The sequence below is a fragment of the Vigna unguiculata genome, chromosome 8 (assembly GCF_037176805.1).
Source record: "Vigna unguiculata cultivar grain cowpea cultivar isolate G323 ecotype 2 chromosome 8, ASM3717680v1, whole genome shotgun sequence".
In the NCBI taxonomy this organism is placed as follows: domain Eukaryota; kingdom Viridiplantae; phylum Streptophyta; class Magnoliopsida; order Fabales; family Fabaceae; genus Vigna; species Vigna unguiculata.
In genome coordinates, this window is record NC_140799.1 from 23,831,327 (window position 1) to 23,846,328 (window position 15,002).

The window sequence follows — 15,002 nt, forward strand, 5'->3', positions numbered from 1 at the left end:
CACGTATGTTAACAAGACAGATACGAGTATCATAGTATATGTACCCATGGATACCCGTACCCGCTATAATATAATTTAAATTAAAAAAATTTAAAAAAAATTATTAAAATATTAACACAATGATTATGAATGGGTTTTTTTTTATCAATTGATTTCAAAAATCTCCATTTATTTGTGAAATGTCATTCAACACTATTTAGATGAGTTATTTGCACTTTGTTTAAAATTTATAAATGTTATGTATTGTATTTTTATTTAAATTTATAATTAAAATTTGTTATTAAATTTATTTTTTGTAGATACCCTAAAAAGTATGTGGGTACCCGTATAATGGATACCCGCACAGATATAGGTACGGATACAAGACGAATATTTATCCAACGAGTAGGATATGAAAGAGCTATTATCCATATCCTACCTGTCTCGTTGACATCCCTAACCCTGACTCTGATGAATATGAATCTACCATGATTCGACTGAATGCAAGCTCACCCCCCAATTTGATTGGACCCAAGCCAACTCATTTCGAATTGGGGTTTAATCAACTTAACCCAATCTTACCTATTGCTACTTTACTTAGATTTAACCTAACCAAACATTTCATAAATTAAAATGTTTAAGAAGACATTTATTTTGAATTTTCAAAATACAAATATTTGTTTCATCTATATCCGATCTAAATCTAATTAAATAAATTGAACTTAAAACCAAAAATATGAATTTAAATTTAAGGTAATTTTATTTACATAGACTAAAGATTAATGTAAATTTAAATAATTATTAATTAAATTTTATAGTTTGGGTTTTTTTTCTCACCCTTAATTTTTATAAAGGAAAATCAAACAATAATTTTTATTTGAATGTCACCAAAATAGCTGAAAAAAAGTATATAACAAGTTTGCATAGGTAAATAGCTTTCAAATGTTAGGAATATAATATTAAAATAAAAACTAAATTATATTATAATATCCTTTATAGTATTTCAAGATCGTCTTATAAGATCATTTAGTTATCTTTGTTTGATACATTCGGTAGCTCCATTTACTTCATAAGACAGATATAACAAAATATAGATATGAACAAATGACAATTGTATATTTTGCTTCCCAAAGAATACTGCCTCAAACACAACACAAAGAGCTTCTTGGTAAGTTAATGTTGTTGTAATATGTCAAAAGAAAGGAAAACAAAAAATAGTCTTTACATTCTCATAATGCTGAAAAGGTTTAGTTTGGTCCTGTTCTTGGATTGGTTTGATCCTCTGTTGGTTGTCCCGGGCTTACGGTCCTAGATAACATTTCCATCATAGTTTGAACGGCCCCTGTTAGATTCTCCGGAATTTGCTCCATGTTTAAAATATCTGCCCCAAATCTAAATTCACTACTAATTTCTTGTTCCCATTCCTCAGTCGGTGGCCTCTGTTGTGAATTTGTAGAGTTTGAGGCCATGTGCCTGAACATGTTTGCCATTTGGCTGGGGTTAAATGGCACAGAAGAAAATGTGGGTGGCACCCCCTGGCTTCCTGATCCTTGTGCAGATTGGTTTGGAACTTCTTGAGATGATCTTGTTGGATTCTATACAGAATGAAGAGAGAAATTTGTTGAGTTGAAGACATTAGCAAACAGTCATCAAAATATTATAAACATCTTAACAGAAATAACAACTAACAAGAAGAAAAAAGGAATTGAAGTGACTGCTCGATGTAGGAGAAAAGTAAAAATGTTTTCTGACATTTTAGTATGAAGCAACAACTGCAATATACTCAGAGTAAACTAATACCGAAAGATAAATGAACAAAACTATATTATTTCCATAATGAAGATTATCTTATATTCCCATAATGAAGAGGAGAGAAGTGATATTTCCGTGGAAATCTGGGAATTTCTTTACTATTAAACTTATTTCTTTCATTTTTACTTATCTTTTATTTAAATTGTTTTGAATTTAAAAATATTCCAAGAAACAGTAAAATGTAACCAAACACCATTTTATGTGATGCCAGAGTTTTATTTCTAGCTTATAATATTTCAAGGAATATGATTCCTGAAAATATAATATAATTCTGTGAAACAAACACCCTTAAATATTATGTCTGAAGAGAAAAGAAAAAATAACGACGAAGTATATATGTAGTGATGAATCACACGCATCAAATCATGCTATACAAATTAAAACTATACCATAACTATTTAAATGATAACAGTAATCCTAATAATACCTGGTTGTGATGTGCACGGTTTTGCTCTTCTAACAATTTCTGCTCAGCTACCTGTGTTTAAAGGGAGCATTATAATCACAGAAAAAGAAACAAAAGAAGCAGAAGGAAAAGTTAAAACAGCACAAACCCGGATATTTTCTTTGACAGATCCATTATTTGGATCCAACTGCAACGCTGCATATGCAAAACATGCCAAGGTAAATAAATACATTGAGTTCGAGATTCACAGGATTTAAGATTTCCAAATTCCAAACACCTAGTATCCTATACATATAAATTAATAACACACTATAAAAGTCTGCACACTGAATCATTTTCCAACTATAATTCTAATAAATACAGAATGCCTTTTCACTCAAATCAATTCTTTAGACTATAATGTTCATAATATGTTCCAGCAGGGGTAGGAAACCCCAATGGCAAAAAAGAAGCTAACCATTAATGAACTTTCGAGAAAAGTTTAGTTCTGATTAACATTACAAAATTAAGGTCATGGATCTCCACCATTCACCTTGATAACAGTAGATAACAACAATGAAGTCAATATTATCCGATAATTTCCAATAAAAACACAATAAAACAGATTATAAGAATAAATTCTGGGGATGAATATAATTCTTTCCCAACCTTTTCTAAACCCTTTATCAATAGCATCTCTGTAATTTCCTTGAGCATAATAAACCAAACCCAGACGACTGTATGCCTTGCTGTAATTTGGATCAATCCTGATAGATCTAAGACAATCTTGAATTGCTTCCGAATATTTGTTAATCTGAGTGTAAGCAGCTGCCCTGATATATGTAAAAATTGATAGCACAAAATGTAGTTTCATCAGTTAAATAAGCAGGTGCCTAAGCATGAATCGGAAAAACTAACAAACGACTTTTCTTTTGAAGTTCTTGTTTCTAGCCTAAATACGTTTTTTTTTTTTTAAGAAAGGGTGTAGACCAGAGGAATACCTGTTGCAGAAGTAAACAGCATTCTTTTCATTGAGTGCAATGGCACAATTATACAAATCAATTGCATCATTGTATTTCTTAGATTGCATTGCCTTGTTACCTGAGTGAAAAGCAAATTTCATCTACTATATCATGTTGAGATAAAAACCAATATTCTTTATTAAACTTCCATAGATTTAAATTGAAAAACAATCTAATCACACCAATCTGCAGTAGAATATAAAGACCCAGAAATGTGTAAGATTCCATTTTTTATTTAAAAAGAAAAACATTGGATGATTAAATTGTTAGTAATGAAGGATGTATTTAGGCCTGTTTGGAAACCCACCATATCAATTTTTCAATTTAATTTATTTATACATTTTTAAATAAGTAATAAAGTTAGTATTTATATTTTAATTCAAACAATACACAAAAAGTTAAATATTGATACATACATACATATTTTACATATATATACATACATATAATATATATATATATATATGTGTGTGTGTGTGTGAAAAAACAAACGTAGAAAGGCGAGGACAGGAATGCAGTGGGAAGTTGCGTCTCCATACCCAGTCAAAGTGGGTTTTTCCTACTAAATCAGGTCAGGGTCAGAATGCTACCCTCTGATTCAGGTTTTCTTGTTATGCCTAGAAATACACATCACGTAAATCACAGCTGAGTGTGTTCAAAATAGAGAATTTTTATTCATCCAAAGAAAAAGCAAACCTCTTAAAGTTAAAGTCACTTGTCATACCTAATGTTTTTAGTGATTCGGCCAAACTCTTCAAACAGAACTGCTGACAACCAGATCTTACCATCTCCTACATAGAAGCAGATTTCATCAGAATTAAACAGACAGTTTTACTAAAATTTGTTTTTTCATAGAACCCATCAGTCCAATGTTGATTGATCTGCATAGCCAACCCCATCAAGTGATATAAGACTTGGCTGCTGTTGTAGTATTAAACAGACAAAAAGAAAGATATTAAATGAATTACATAATAATACAAGAATAATAGCAGAGATTACAATGTGCATTATTTTAACTAAGTCGAGATAGCAACTGTATATTTATCATCCTCAAGCTCTAACTACCCTTCACAAAGCATTTATGGATGAACCCTCCCTGCTAACCCACCCCTTCTTCCATCCTTGCATCTCAAGATCCAGTTTTAGATATTCCCGTTCCCATAGAGTAGACATTTGTTTCATTCGACATATTCTTGCTCCATTTATACAATATGATCAATGTTAGATATCGCATTTTATGTTAATTAGGAAAACATGGCGACTATTTTTTATTAGGGAAAAATAGACATTGTTTGATATTGGTAGACAAATGGTTATATTGTTTACAATACTATCTCTTCTATTTACCATATTTATGTTTTGTTGCCATATATACTTGTATCACTCTTTATTATAAATACATTCACCTTATGTGTATTTTAGAAAAAAGGGACATTAATCCCATACAGTTTTTCTCAATATTTAACATGTTATCTAGAGCTTAAAGTTATTTTGGCATTTTTTTCGTCGTCTCTGCCACTGCAACCGCTACCACTGTTGTCGTCGATGTCGTCACCAAAGTGTCAGTTCTGACCTTTGATGACACAATTCTAATCGCCTCGGCCAGGCAACCTCCACACCGCAAGAATCGCCACCATTGGAGCAGCCACGCTCCCTCACGAGCCGTTTAAAGCCACGCCTCCTCCTATTTCGCCGCCACGTATGGCAGTGCATCACCCCTCCTCTTTGGTCACGATCACCTATGCCGGAATCGTCTCATCCTCCTCTTTCTAGATCTGGTCTCATTGATCCAACCTGGCCTCTTCGGTGTTTTAGGGTTTTTCTCTCTCTTCCTCCATGGTGTCTTCCGCAGCCTCTCCTAATTCTGAAATCTCTTCTACCACCACTAGTGGATCTGACCAATCCATCTTTACTAACTATGTCAATGCAAGTTTGTCCATTGATAAGTTAGATGACACAAATTATTGGACTTGTGCGTTAGGCATTAAACTTTGGTTTGAGAGTCAAGGGTATCTTGATTATCTTACTCAAAAAATGACGTATATTCCTACCGATGATTTTCCAGTTGAAAAAGAATTGATGCTCATATATGCATGGTTCTCAAGACTACAATTCAATCTTCTTTACAACAAATTGGCACCTCACGCAAGCTAAATCAGATGCTAGATTGGACGTTCACCGGATGGAAATGATCTTCTGAGTTTGAAGATCCATGGTGTTGTTGAAAATAGCCTCGAAAGGAGAAAAAATGGGGTTAGCATTTTGACGACACCATGTCTTATTAAAAACAGACCTTCTCCATCATTTTGTAAAATAAAAGACCCGGCTCAGCCCAAAAGCCAACTTTCCCCTCCCCCCCTTTTTTTTAGGTTAGGTTAATTTACATTAGGTTAGTATTTTGTTTCTCCTCAAAATCAGAAATGCCCCTACACCTTCACGCCTTCACCTTCTCACCTTACAAACACGAAGCTTCACCTTCACCTTTTCACCTCATACGACCCGGCTTACATCACCAACGCTCGCCACCGTCTTTGCTGCCCTCGCTGCCGTCCTCCCCGACATTGCTGCCGTCCTCGTCGACATCTTGTGACTCTATTCTTCTACTAGCCACGATTCTAGTGCTCTATTTTTTTTCTGTCCATGTCACCTCTCTTTATTCTCAATTTGAAGAAAAAAATTACATCAAGTGGAAGAGGAAGTGGAGTAAGGACTGATCCTGCATGGAGTCACTATATCTCTATTGATGGGAAATCAAGAAATCTGAAATGTTAATACTGTGAAAAGGTATTGGCAGTGGAATTTATCAACTCAAGCATCATTTAGCAGGAACTCCAAAGGATGTTGGAGCATGTATTGCAATTCTTGAAGATGTCAAAAAATCAATGTTGGGTGTTGTTTCTTTGTTGCAACAAAATTTGGTTAAAAAATCAATATTCAAAGAATTTGAAGGGGATGGTATCATGGGTGAATCAGAATTTGCTAGGAGAAGACCAAGTGAAGAATGTACTTAAGAGTCATCAAATATTTTTAAGTCAAGGAATACTCAGACTACTATCAATTCCATCTTTAAGAAAAGTGAGAGGAAGGATGCCTGTAAAGAAATTGCTTTATTTTTCTACAACAATGCAATTCCATTTAGTGGCAAACAATGAAGAGTTTAGGAGGATGCTTTAGAGTTGGTTGCAAAACATAGGGTTGGATTTAAGCCACCATCCTACAATGAGATTAGGGTGAAATACTTGAAGCAACAAGTTGAAAAGACCAATATGATTTTGGAGGAGCATAAACTATTTTGGAAGAAAAAGAGATGCATGAATGGATGGACTGATAGGATAAGGACTATACTTAATTTTTTGGTTAATAGTCCAAGGGGGACTATCATCAAAATAGTGGAACTTGGGAACTCGTCCAATTACCATCTGGAAAATCTGTTGTTGGTTACAGGTGGATTTTTGCTTCCAAAGTTGGTCCTCATGGTACTATTGATTGCCTCAAAGCTCGACTTGTAGCCAAAGGCTACACACAAATTTTGGATTGGATTATGGTGACACTTTCTTTCCAGAGGCAAAGATGGTTTCTATTTGTTTATTTCTAGCCATGACTGATTTATAACAATGGCCTCTTATCAACTGAATGTCAAAAATGCTTTCCTCCATGGACATTTGTAGAAAGAAATTTATATGAAGCAACCTATCAAATTTGTTGTTTAGGGGAAGTCTTCCAGATTTGTATGTCGTCTTCATAAATCTTTATATGGCCTAAAACAGTCTCCTAGGGTCTGGTTTGGAAATTTAGTAACATTGTTCAACAATTTGGTACAACTCGAAGTGAGGTAGATCATTTAGTCTTTTACCGTGACTCAAGTGCTAGATGTGTCTATTTGATAGTATATGTTGATGACATTTTCTTACCCACAATGACCATCTTGGCATCTCCCTGATGAAACAACACCTTTGTCACCATTTTTCAACCAAAGATCTTGACAAACTCGGATATTTCTTAGGTATTGAGGTAGCACAATCCACCGATAGTATTGTTATATCTCAAAGGAAGTATGCATTAGATATTTTGGTTGAAACTGGGTTGATGAATTCAAAACTTGTTGACATACCCATGGATCCTAATACCAAACCCCTACCAAATCAGGGAGAGCCTATTTCAGATCCTGAGTAGTATAGAATATTGGTTGGAAAATTAAATTACCTTACAATTACTCATCCTGACATTTTCTTTGTAGTCAGTATGGTGAGCCAATTTCTCAATTCCCCATCTCAAGATCATTGGAATACAATCATCCGTGTATTAAAGTACAATAAAGCATCTCTTGAAAAAGGTTTGTTCTATGGTTCCAATAACCATACAAGAATTGTTTACTATTCAGATGCTAATTGCGTAGGATCTCCTACTGATAGAAGATCTACTTCCAAATATTATGTCTCCATTGGTGATAACTTGATTTCTTGGAAGAGCAAGTAACAAAGTGTTGTGGCGAGAAATAGTGCAGAAGCATAGTATAGAGCTATGGCCTCAGCCACTTATGAACTTGTTTGGCTTAAGCAATTGCTTAAAGAGTTACAATTTGGAGATATCACTCAAATAACACTTATATGTGACAATCAGACTGCACTTCATATCAGTTCTAATCCTGTCTTTCATGAGAGAACCAAACACATTGAGATCGACTATCATTTCATTAAAAAAAAGATTGTATCTGGAGACATCGAGACTAAGTTCGTTAACTCAATGATCAATTAGCAGATATTTTCATTAAGTCTTTAAGGGGGGTGAGAATTGATTATATTTCTAACAAACTTGGTACATACGACATATATGCACCAGCTTGAGGGGGAGTTTTAGATATATCGTGTTTTATGTTAATTAAGGAAACATAGGGTCTATTGTTTACTAGGGAAAAACAAACATTGATTGATATTGGTAGATATTGTTGATATTGTTCTAGACAATATCTTCTATTTACCATATTTATGTTTGGTTGTCATATATACTTGTATCACTCTTTATTATAAATACATTCATCCTATATGTATTTTAGACACAAGGGAGATTAACCCTATACAGTTTTTCTCAATATTTAATAATCAACTTTCTCCTTCAACCAAATCCTTTGTTGCTTCATTAGTGCTGTCTCAATTCCGAAAACAATAACCAAGGACCTCACTCTTGATGGAATGCAATAGAAGAGGAACCACAGTGTCATCCTTACATATGACACTTGATGATTCTAAATGTGAAACTCGAGGTTACAATATGAACTAGACAGTTACACGAAACTAATCGGTAAACTAATTACCATACTGTGACACATTGAGACAGTTCTTTCCCATAAAGTATAGTTAGTGAATTCATTTTATTTTCTCAAAGTCCTCTCTAGGATACAATATAGTACATCTCATGGTATTTGGCAAGACTAGTGGGTTGTCAAATAATTTTTAAGAACAAAAGGAGCAACAAAGCACAAGGTTCACCTGTCATAGAGAGTCAACTAGATTTCCTAAAGATTAGAAATAGCCGTTGTAGTTATCGTGTGTTCCTAGAAGGAAATTTAGTATGTTACAAAGTAAGAAAATGTAGCAGTAAGATCAACTGCAAAATGAAACTTGTAATGAGTTGCAAGGGCCACCCTCCACCTATGAAGCTTTGTTGGACATTCAACTTCCCGTTAACATTACCTCAAACTCAATATTTCATGAATGAATTATTTGAGTTGAAAAGGAAGGAGGGAGGGAGGGAGAAGGGAGGGGTGAGGAATTGTATCCACTGGACATGTTAGGACTCAACAATAGATAGTTGATATCTTAATGGGAGTAAGGTTGATCAGAACAAGTTGAGCATGACTACATCCTCAACCAACTTCAAGAGTGGGGATTGAAAGTTAGTGACTGAATAAGTATTTATGCTTTGTTTTATATTGCACTGCTAGCCTAATTATTGAATACGAACACAAAGACCGGCTGCACCCACATTGGTAAAACTACCATGTCCAAGGATTGTCTAAACACATTTTCATATGACCTAGAGGAGGTCAATAAAATATTAGGTTTTCTTTATAATTTTAATTATGTTTTATTTTTTAATTAATAAGCTAAAATTGTCACATGGGAAGGTAAAAAAACCACAAGACGTGAATCATTCATGTTCTTATGATGGGAAATAATGATGCATATAGTGGGAATTAAAGGTAACTAGAGGGAGCTAATCACTAGTGGACATTACTTATTGAGAATTAATGTGGAATTTGGAGGGCCTTTTTGTGGTTGTCTAGATTGTGACACATAAAATTTAGCCTATATAAAAGGATGTACTTGTAATGCAATGGGACATATAAATTTGAAAGAAAAGTCACTTTTCAGTTGAGTTATAGAGAACCCAAACTTGATCTTATAACATGTGGCAATCCCCTTCCGTTTAATTGCTTATTTTTTCAAAGGGCTCTCTCAAGAAACCAGTCGAACAAACATGCACTAACTCTAGAAATCAATGAGAATTTGTTTTCTCTATATTCTTTCTTTGTGCTAACATGTTTTTATATAGGTCCTTGTCTTCCTTGTCCCTCTATCATCTCTAAGAAGTTCCACCACCATTTTCCATCCTTCAATAAATTTCAAGAAGTAGTACAGCATCACGGTTATTTGATTCACAATTTGAGATGGGGAAGGCGAATACCACTAAAACTATACCTAATTTCTGGAGTTCCAACCTGCTCCATGAAGTTGCTCAGGACATGACAAATTAAGAGTGCATAGAATTTAAACTTGCAACATTTTGTTGAGTTATATAAAGCCAGCAAAATGGTTCTAGAACCACACGTTGGGTTCTTGAACAAACAAGTGTGAGGTTAGAAAATGCATTATTTTGGGTTCTGATTACAAAACAGTAGTATTAATTTATTTTGAGTTTTAAAGTGAGGTTAGAAAATGCATCATTTTGGGTTCTGATTACAAATTAATTTTGATTTTTTTCCAGTAAGAATTAATTGTCTATAGCAGGATAGAAATAAACCAAATTTAATAAAATAATAAATGTAGTAAGAGCAACATATGTTTATACATGACATAATGTCATACCTTACAACCCTCATCAAATAAAGAACATGCTTTCTCCAGTTGCACTGTGTCATCACTCCCATCAGTATTTCTCCTGAAATAATGATTTTTCTCCAGAGCAGCAAAGAATTGTCCGCACAGTTCATCTTTAGATGCTGCACTCAAATGTTAAGAACATCAATTTAACTTAGAACATTTTAAGACACCAGTTCAGTCCAAAATAAATCTAGAAATCATTATCGGGTGCACTTTAATGATAAATGTAAAAAAATAAGAAATATAGCATTCATTACTCACGGTAATATATAAGAAGGAAGTTCTATATGGTTTTCAGATTTTTCAAAATATAGCATGCTTTTACATTTCATTTAATATTTCCTATTGTGTGTTTCTTACCCTATGATCAAGGAGCACATTAAAGAAAACCTAAAAAGACTCATCTAGAATCTAGATTAACAACAAGTTTTTGTATAATAATTGTTAGAAAAGTGGAGTTTAAGTCTAACTCAACCTCACAAAACCAGCTTATAAAATGAGGTTTGCACCTCATTTATATACTATGAAATTATCTTATTTCTAGTCGATGTGGAACTTTCAACACACCCTTCTCACACTGAGGTATATATATCTTGTGCATGGGACTAGAAATTAATGGGTGATCCGTTAGCGGTCCGATAGCAGGTGGAACAGAATGTCCAAGAAGTCTTGCTAGGATAGGCTTTTCTAAACTATGGCTCTGATACCATGTTAGAAAAGTGGAGTTTAAACTTAACTCAACCCCACAAAACGGGCTTATAAAGTGAGGTTTGCACCCCACTTATATACTATGAAATTGTCTTATCTCTAGTCGATGTGGAACTTCCAACAATAATTAACAAAAGCAACACCTTATTGCTATTTAATATCTTGATTATCAATGAAACTTTTATTCCGTTCCTTTTTATCCATTCACCATCAGAAAAAACATATAGATATGATTACCACATTAAGAAAGTGTCATTCAAACATATATCAGAAAACTGCAACCTTTACTTCCATAAAATTCACTGTGAAAGGAAGTATTGTCTCATTGTCTCAATCCTTGTCATGTAAGAGAAAACTAAAATCGTTTAGTTATTAATATATGGAGCAATGTTTAATGAAGGGGTCTACATTCGAGAGCCTTGTCAAGGTATCTATAACAATATATAAAGAGGATTTCCTATTTTGTATCCACATTTTAAAATTGCAATTTTATCCTTTAAAAAATATAATTATTTGTTAAATTTTTGAAAATTGTCCGTTATTTTTACAAGCTTTTTATAAAATTGTTTATCTTTGTTTTCTCTTTTTCCCTATTTATCAACAGTTATTCTTTCATCTTTTCTGATATATTTCACTTTATTTTTAATAAATATTGTTTTATTTTATATATTTCACTTTATTTTTAACTTAATAACATGACAATATTATCACCTATTAATATAATATCACGCATGTTTAAAAAATACGTAAACACAGGTGCGATAGCGCCTGTGTTTACGCTAGTAACAAATAAAGATTTTAAATGTTACAATTTCAAAACTATAAACCTAGATATCTCTGTCATTGATAACCTTGAGATAATAAATAACTAATATAAAAATATTTTCTAAATGAATGTTTAAAAGTATACATTAACTCAAATTTAAATAAAATAAAGGGGACATTATCTTACCGAAAGCACAAGGTTCCTGTGTTGAATCTTCAACCTGATCAAGTTACGTATAACGAAATAAATTAGAACTGAATCAAAATTTCAGCAATACACTATTTTAATGTCATTTTTTTATGTGCTACAAGAACAGTGAATGCATAGACATCTATATCATGAAATAACTCAGTATCGATGTGACAAAATTGATTATTAAATACTATTAGCAAAACCAATATTACCCATTAAGTTTAAAAGATCACAATTAATCTTCTAATTTCTACAGCTGCTTAACCACAAACTAACTATCTATATTACAGTCACAAATCATCCATCCCAAAAGTTCAAGCTATTAGGAACGTCACGTCAATGGTTTTAAATCATGCACCCACAAACAAGAGATTCTTGAACTAGAAATGTGCACCATGCACAGGCTCAACAAGGATTGATGAACAGGTACAACAAGCATAGGAGGCATGAGTCATAACCATAGGAAATAGAGGCTATATCACGTTATGAACCAACTACCCCAAAAGCTTATGCTACCAGGTGAAGATGCATGAATGATTTTATATCTCATTATTCATTAAATTAGAATTTATAGTCTAGTTTAATAAATAAAATAGTAAGCTCCCTTGTTAGTCCAAAAACTAGTCACATGTTGTAACCTTAGTCCTTTGAACTAATGAAATTAAAAAAGAAGTCCCTGGAAATAAACATGGTTCCTCAAGTCAGTTGAGGCGATAAGTGAGGAATATTACTTTAATAGAATAGATCAGCTTATGTAGCATGTTAAGTCCCTACATCACATAAACATGGCACACGCATATGCCCCACTAAATAGGGTCAAGTCAAACACTTAACAGGAGTGCAAGCACATCCTTTCCTTCCCAGCAATCTCACTTTCTTTCATCACCACTACCACAGGTTTAACTTAATTGGAGAAAAACAACAAACTCAGAAGAACACTGACCCCATACAAAATCAAACGTTCAAAAGTCAACCAATTGCGCTTGGGCTTTTTATGTTTTATTTTTTTTCAATTATTGTTCCCAAATGCTTCACCACTTCCTCCCAACATCTTTTCACTGTTAAAATGGAGACCAAGAGTATGATCTAACTATTTGATTTTCAAAGAGGTCTTGAAGTTATATTTCCATTATTCAAAGTTTGTTATCTATTCTTCCTTCTTAAGGTAAATGTCGATAATTTCAATAGTTAGGTACAGGGATAAAATAAGATGTTAAATTATGTCTATTTGGATGGGTTTTTTTTATCAGCAAAATAAAATTAATTAAATAAAACAGGACACTTGGGGTGTCATGCTAGTAGAGTATATTCAGACCTAGAACTCTAGATACAATACAAAGCTCATAGTATAAAACACATCAAAATCCTTCACATGGAAAAAGGGCTCATTATCAACTAAAAACTCAAGATACCCCAAGTGAAATGAGAATATGCACGTTCCAATCAACTGAACAGATGAGGGAAAACATTAACTCAATCCATCAAAGAGGAAGGCCCCACCAAAAAACAGTAAAATATAACAACCAAAAATGTTAACGAACTAGCCTAATGCAATGGTATATGAGGGTAAGTGTGAAGTCAATTAACCGTAGATTTTGACGCCTCAGAATGATTCATCCCACGAGCAGGATTCTCACCAGAGAATGAACTTGAAGCATTCGCACAATTCCATGGAGTATCAACATCTGACTTTCTAGTTTCATTTTGCTTGTTAGCTTCAAGAGACTTGAATATGTCAATCAGAGAATCAGATTTCCCATCATCCCCATCCACAGGAGACGAATTAAGTTTGAAAGCCTCTGTCAAACACTCTCTAGCAACCTGAATCCCCTCAGCATCAACCCCAGTACCCGGTTCAACTATTCCAGACAAACCAAATTAGAGAGCATGCATTGATCGCAATAAAAAGAAAAACAAAAAACAAAATTGGTAACATAAATGAAAATCATGCAACAAATTCTCTCCACCCTATTAAACTTAATACGATTAAAACGACAATTGGCAACTCGAACCTAATTAATCACGACAAAATAAATCTACCCGGTTGATAAAATTGGTCGATATGCATACATAGGCGATAAGGGTAACATCTTGCAGTTGCAGTTAAATTTGAAAGTGATTCTTGGTGAGCAATGAATGAGAAGAATAATACCAGAATTTAGGAAGTGGAGGAAGGCACGAACTATACGACGAGAGAGAGGAGAATCGGTGGAGATGTGATTGTGAGCCATACGATATCGCAGAAAGAATGATGGATTGAAAAGAAACTAAATGAAGATGAAGAAAATGGTCATGCTTTGGAGTAAGAGAATGTGTTCAGGAAAGTTCGAAGAACAAGCAGCGAATCTAGCCTTAACGGGTTGAAGGCGCACTAAATGAAGATGTTTTGATTTTGCACTTTGACAGATTTATTACTTTACGCATCCTCTTAAGAGGAACTCACATCTTTTATTTTATTTTATTTAACTTCCTGCATTTTCTATTTCAGATTACATTTTATTGAAAATTTTTAGAAACACAAAATGTCACCCACCTTAGATGTTACAAACAAACAATGTAAATGTATTAAAGTATATTTTTTCCAATGGCATAAGTTAACCCTTTTTGTTATTTTTATTTACATGTTTATACATAGAGTGGGCGACAAGTGAAAAAGTAGATAAAATATTTTAACGGATGAAATTCGAGAAGTTTAGAATAAATTAACCTAATATAATATTAAATATTAATGATTATCGATTATCGATTTCAACCAGTGATTTCAGAAACTTTAAATAGTTATATTAGCTTCAAAGATAGATAGATTATTAAAATTCAAAAATCAATATAATCAGATAAAAAAAAATAACAATTATAACGAATTGTTAAATTTAATCATTTTATTGTATTAATTATAAGAAAAATCAATTAGAATTGGAATGTTACCAGCTGGCAAATAAAAGTGCTTTTGATTTGGGTATAATGTTGTGAGATATATATTAGGGTTAAGTATGTTTTTAGTCCCTGAACTTTGATCCAAAATTGAAATTCGTTCCTGG

The 15,002-nt window shown here is 33.2% G+C and overlaps 1 protein-coding gene across 1 annotated transcript; it reads right to left on the bottom strand.

Moving 5' to 3' along the window:
- Nucleotides 1-1,076: 1,076 nt before the first annotated feature.
- On the bottom strand, nt 1,077-14,373 carry TPR8 (Tetratricopeptide repeat (TPR)-like superfamily protein). Its single transcript, XM_028084401.2, has 10 exons — nt 14,117-14,373; nt 13,552-13,823; nt 11,959-11,992; nt 10,284-10,417; nt 3,923-3,989; nt 3,178-3,277; nt 2,846-3,009; nt 2,346-2,392; nt 2,219-2,269; nt 1,077-1,574 (listed from the first exon to the last, which is right to left on the bottom strand). The coding sequence occupies exons 1-10, from the start codon at nt 14,193-14,195 to the stop codon at nt 1,227-1,229; spliced, it is 1,296 nt and encodes a 431-aa protein (XP_027940202.1). The 5' UTR covers nt 14,196-14,373; the 3' UTR covers nt 1,077-1,226.
- Between the last annotated feature and the right edge of the window lie 629 nt (nt 14,374-15,002).

What these genes read in the sequence shown, in the direction of transcription:
- TPR8 (XM_028084401.2), bottom strand. Translation starts at nt 14,195, where the DNA reads ATGGCTCACAATCACATCTCCACCGATTCTCCTCTCTCTCGTCGTATA. An exon ending in TATTTGATGAGGGTTGTAAG is followed by an intron (nt 3,990 to 10,283) that starts GTATGACATTAT and finishes GCTTCTATGTAG; the next exon opens with GAGATGGTAAGATCTGGTTG. An exon ending in GCTGTTTACTTCTGCAACAG is followed by an intron (nt 3,010 to 3,177) that starts GTATTCCTCTGG and finishes TACATATATCAG; the next exon opens with GGCAGCTGCTTACACTCAGA.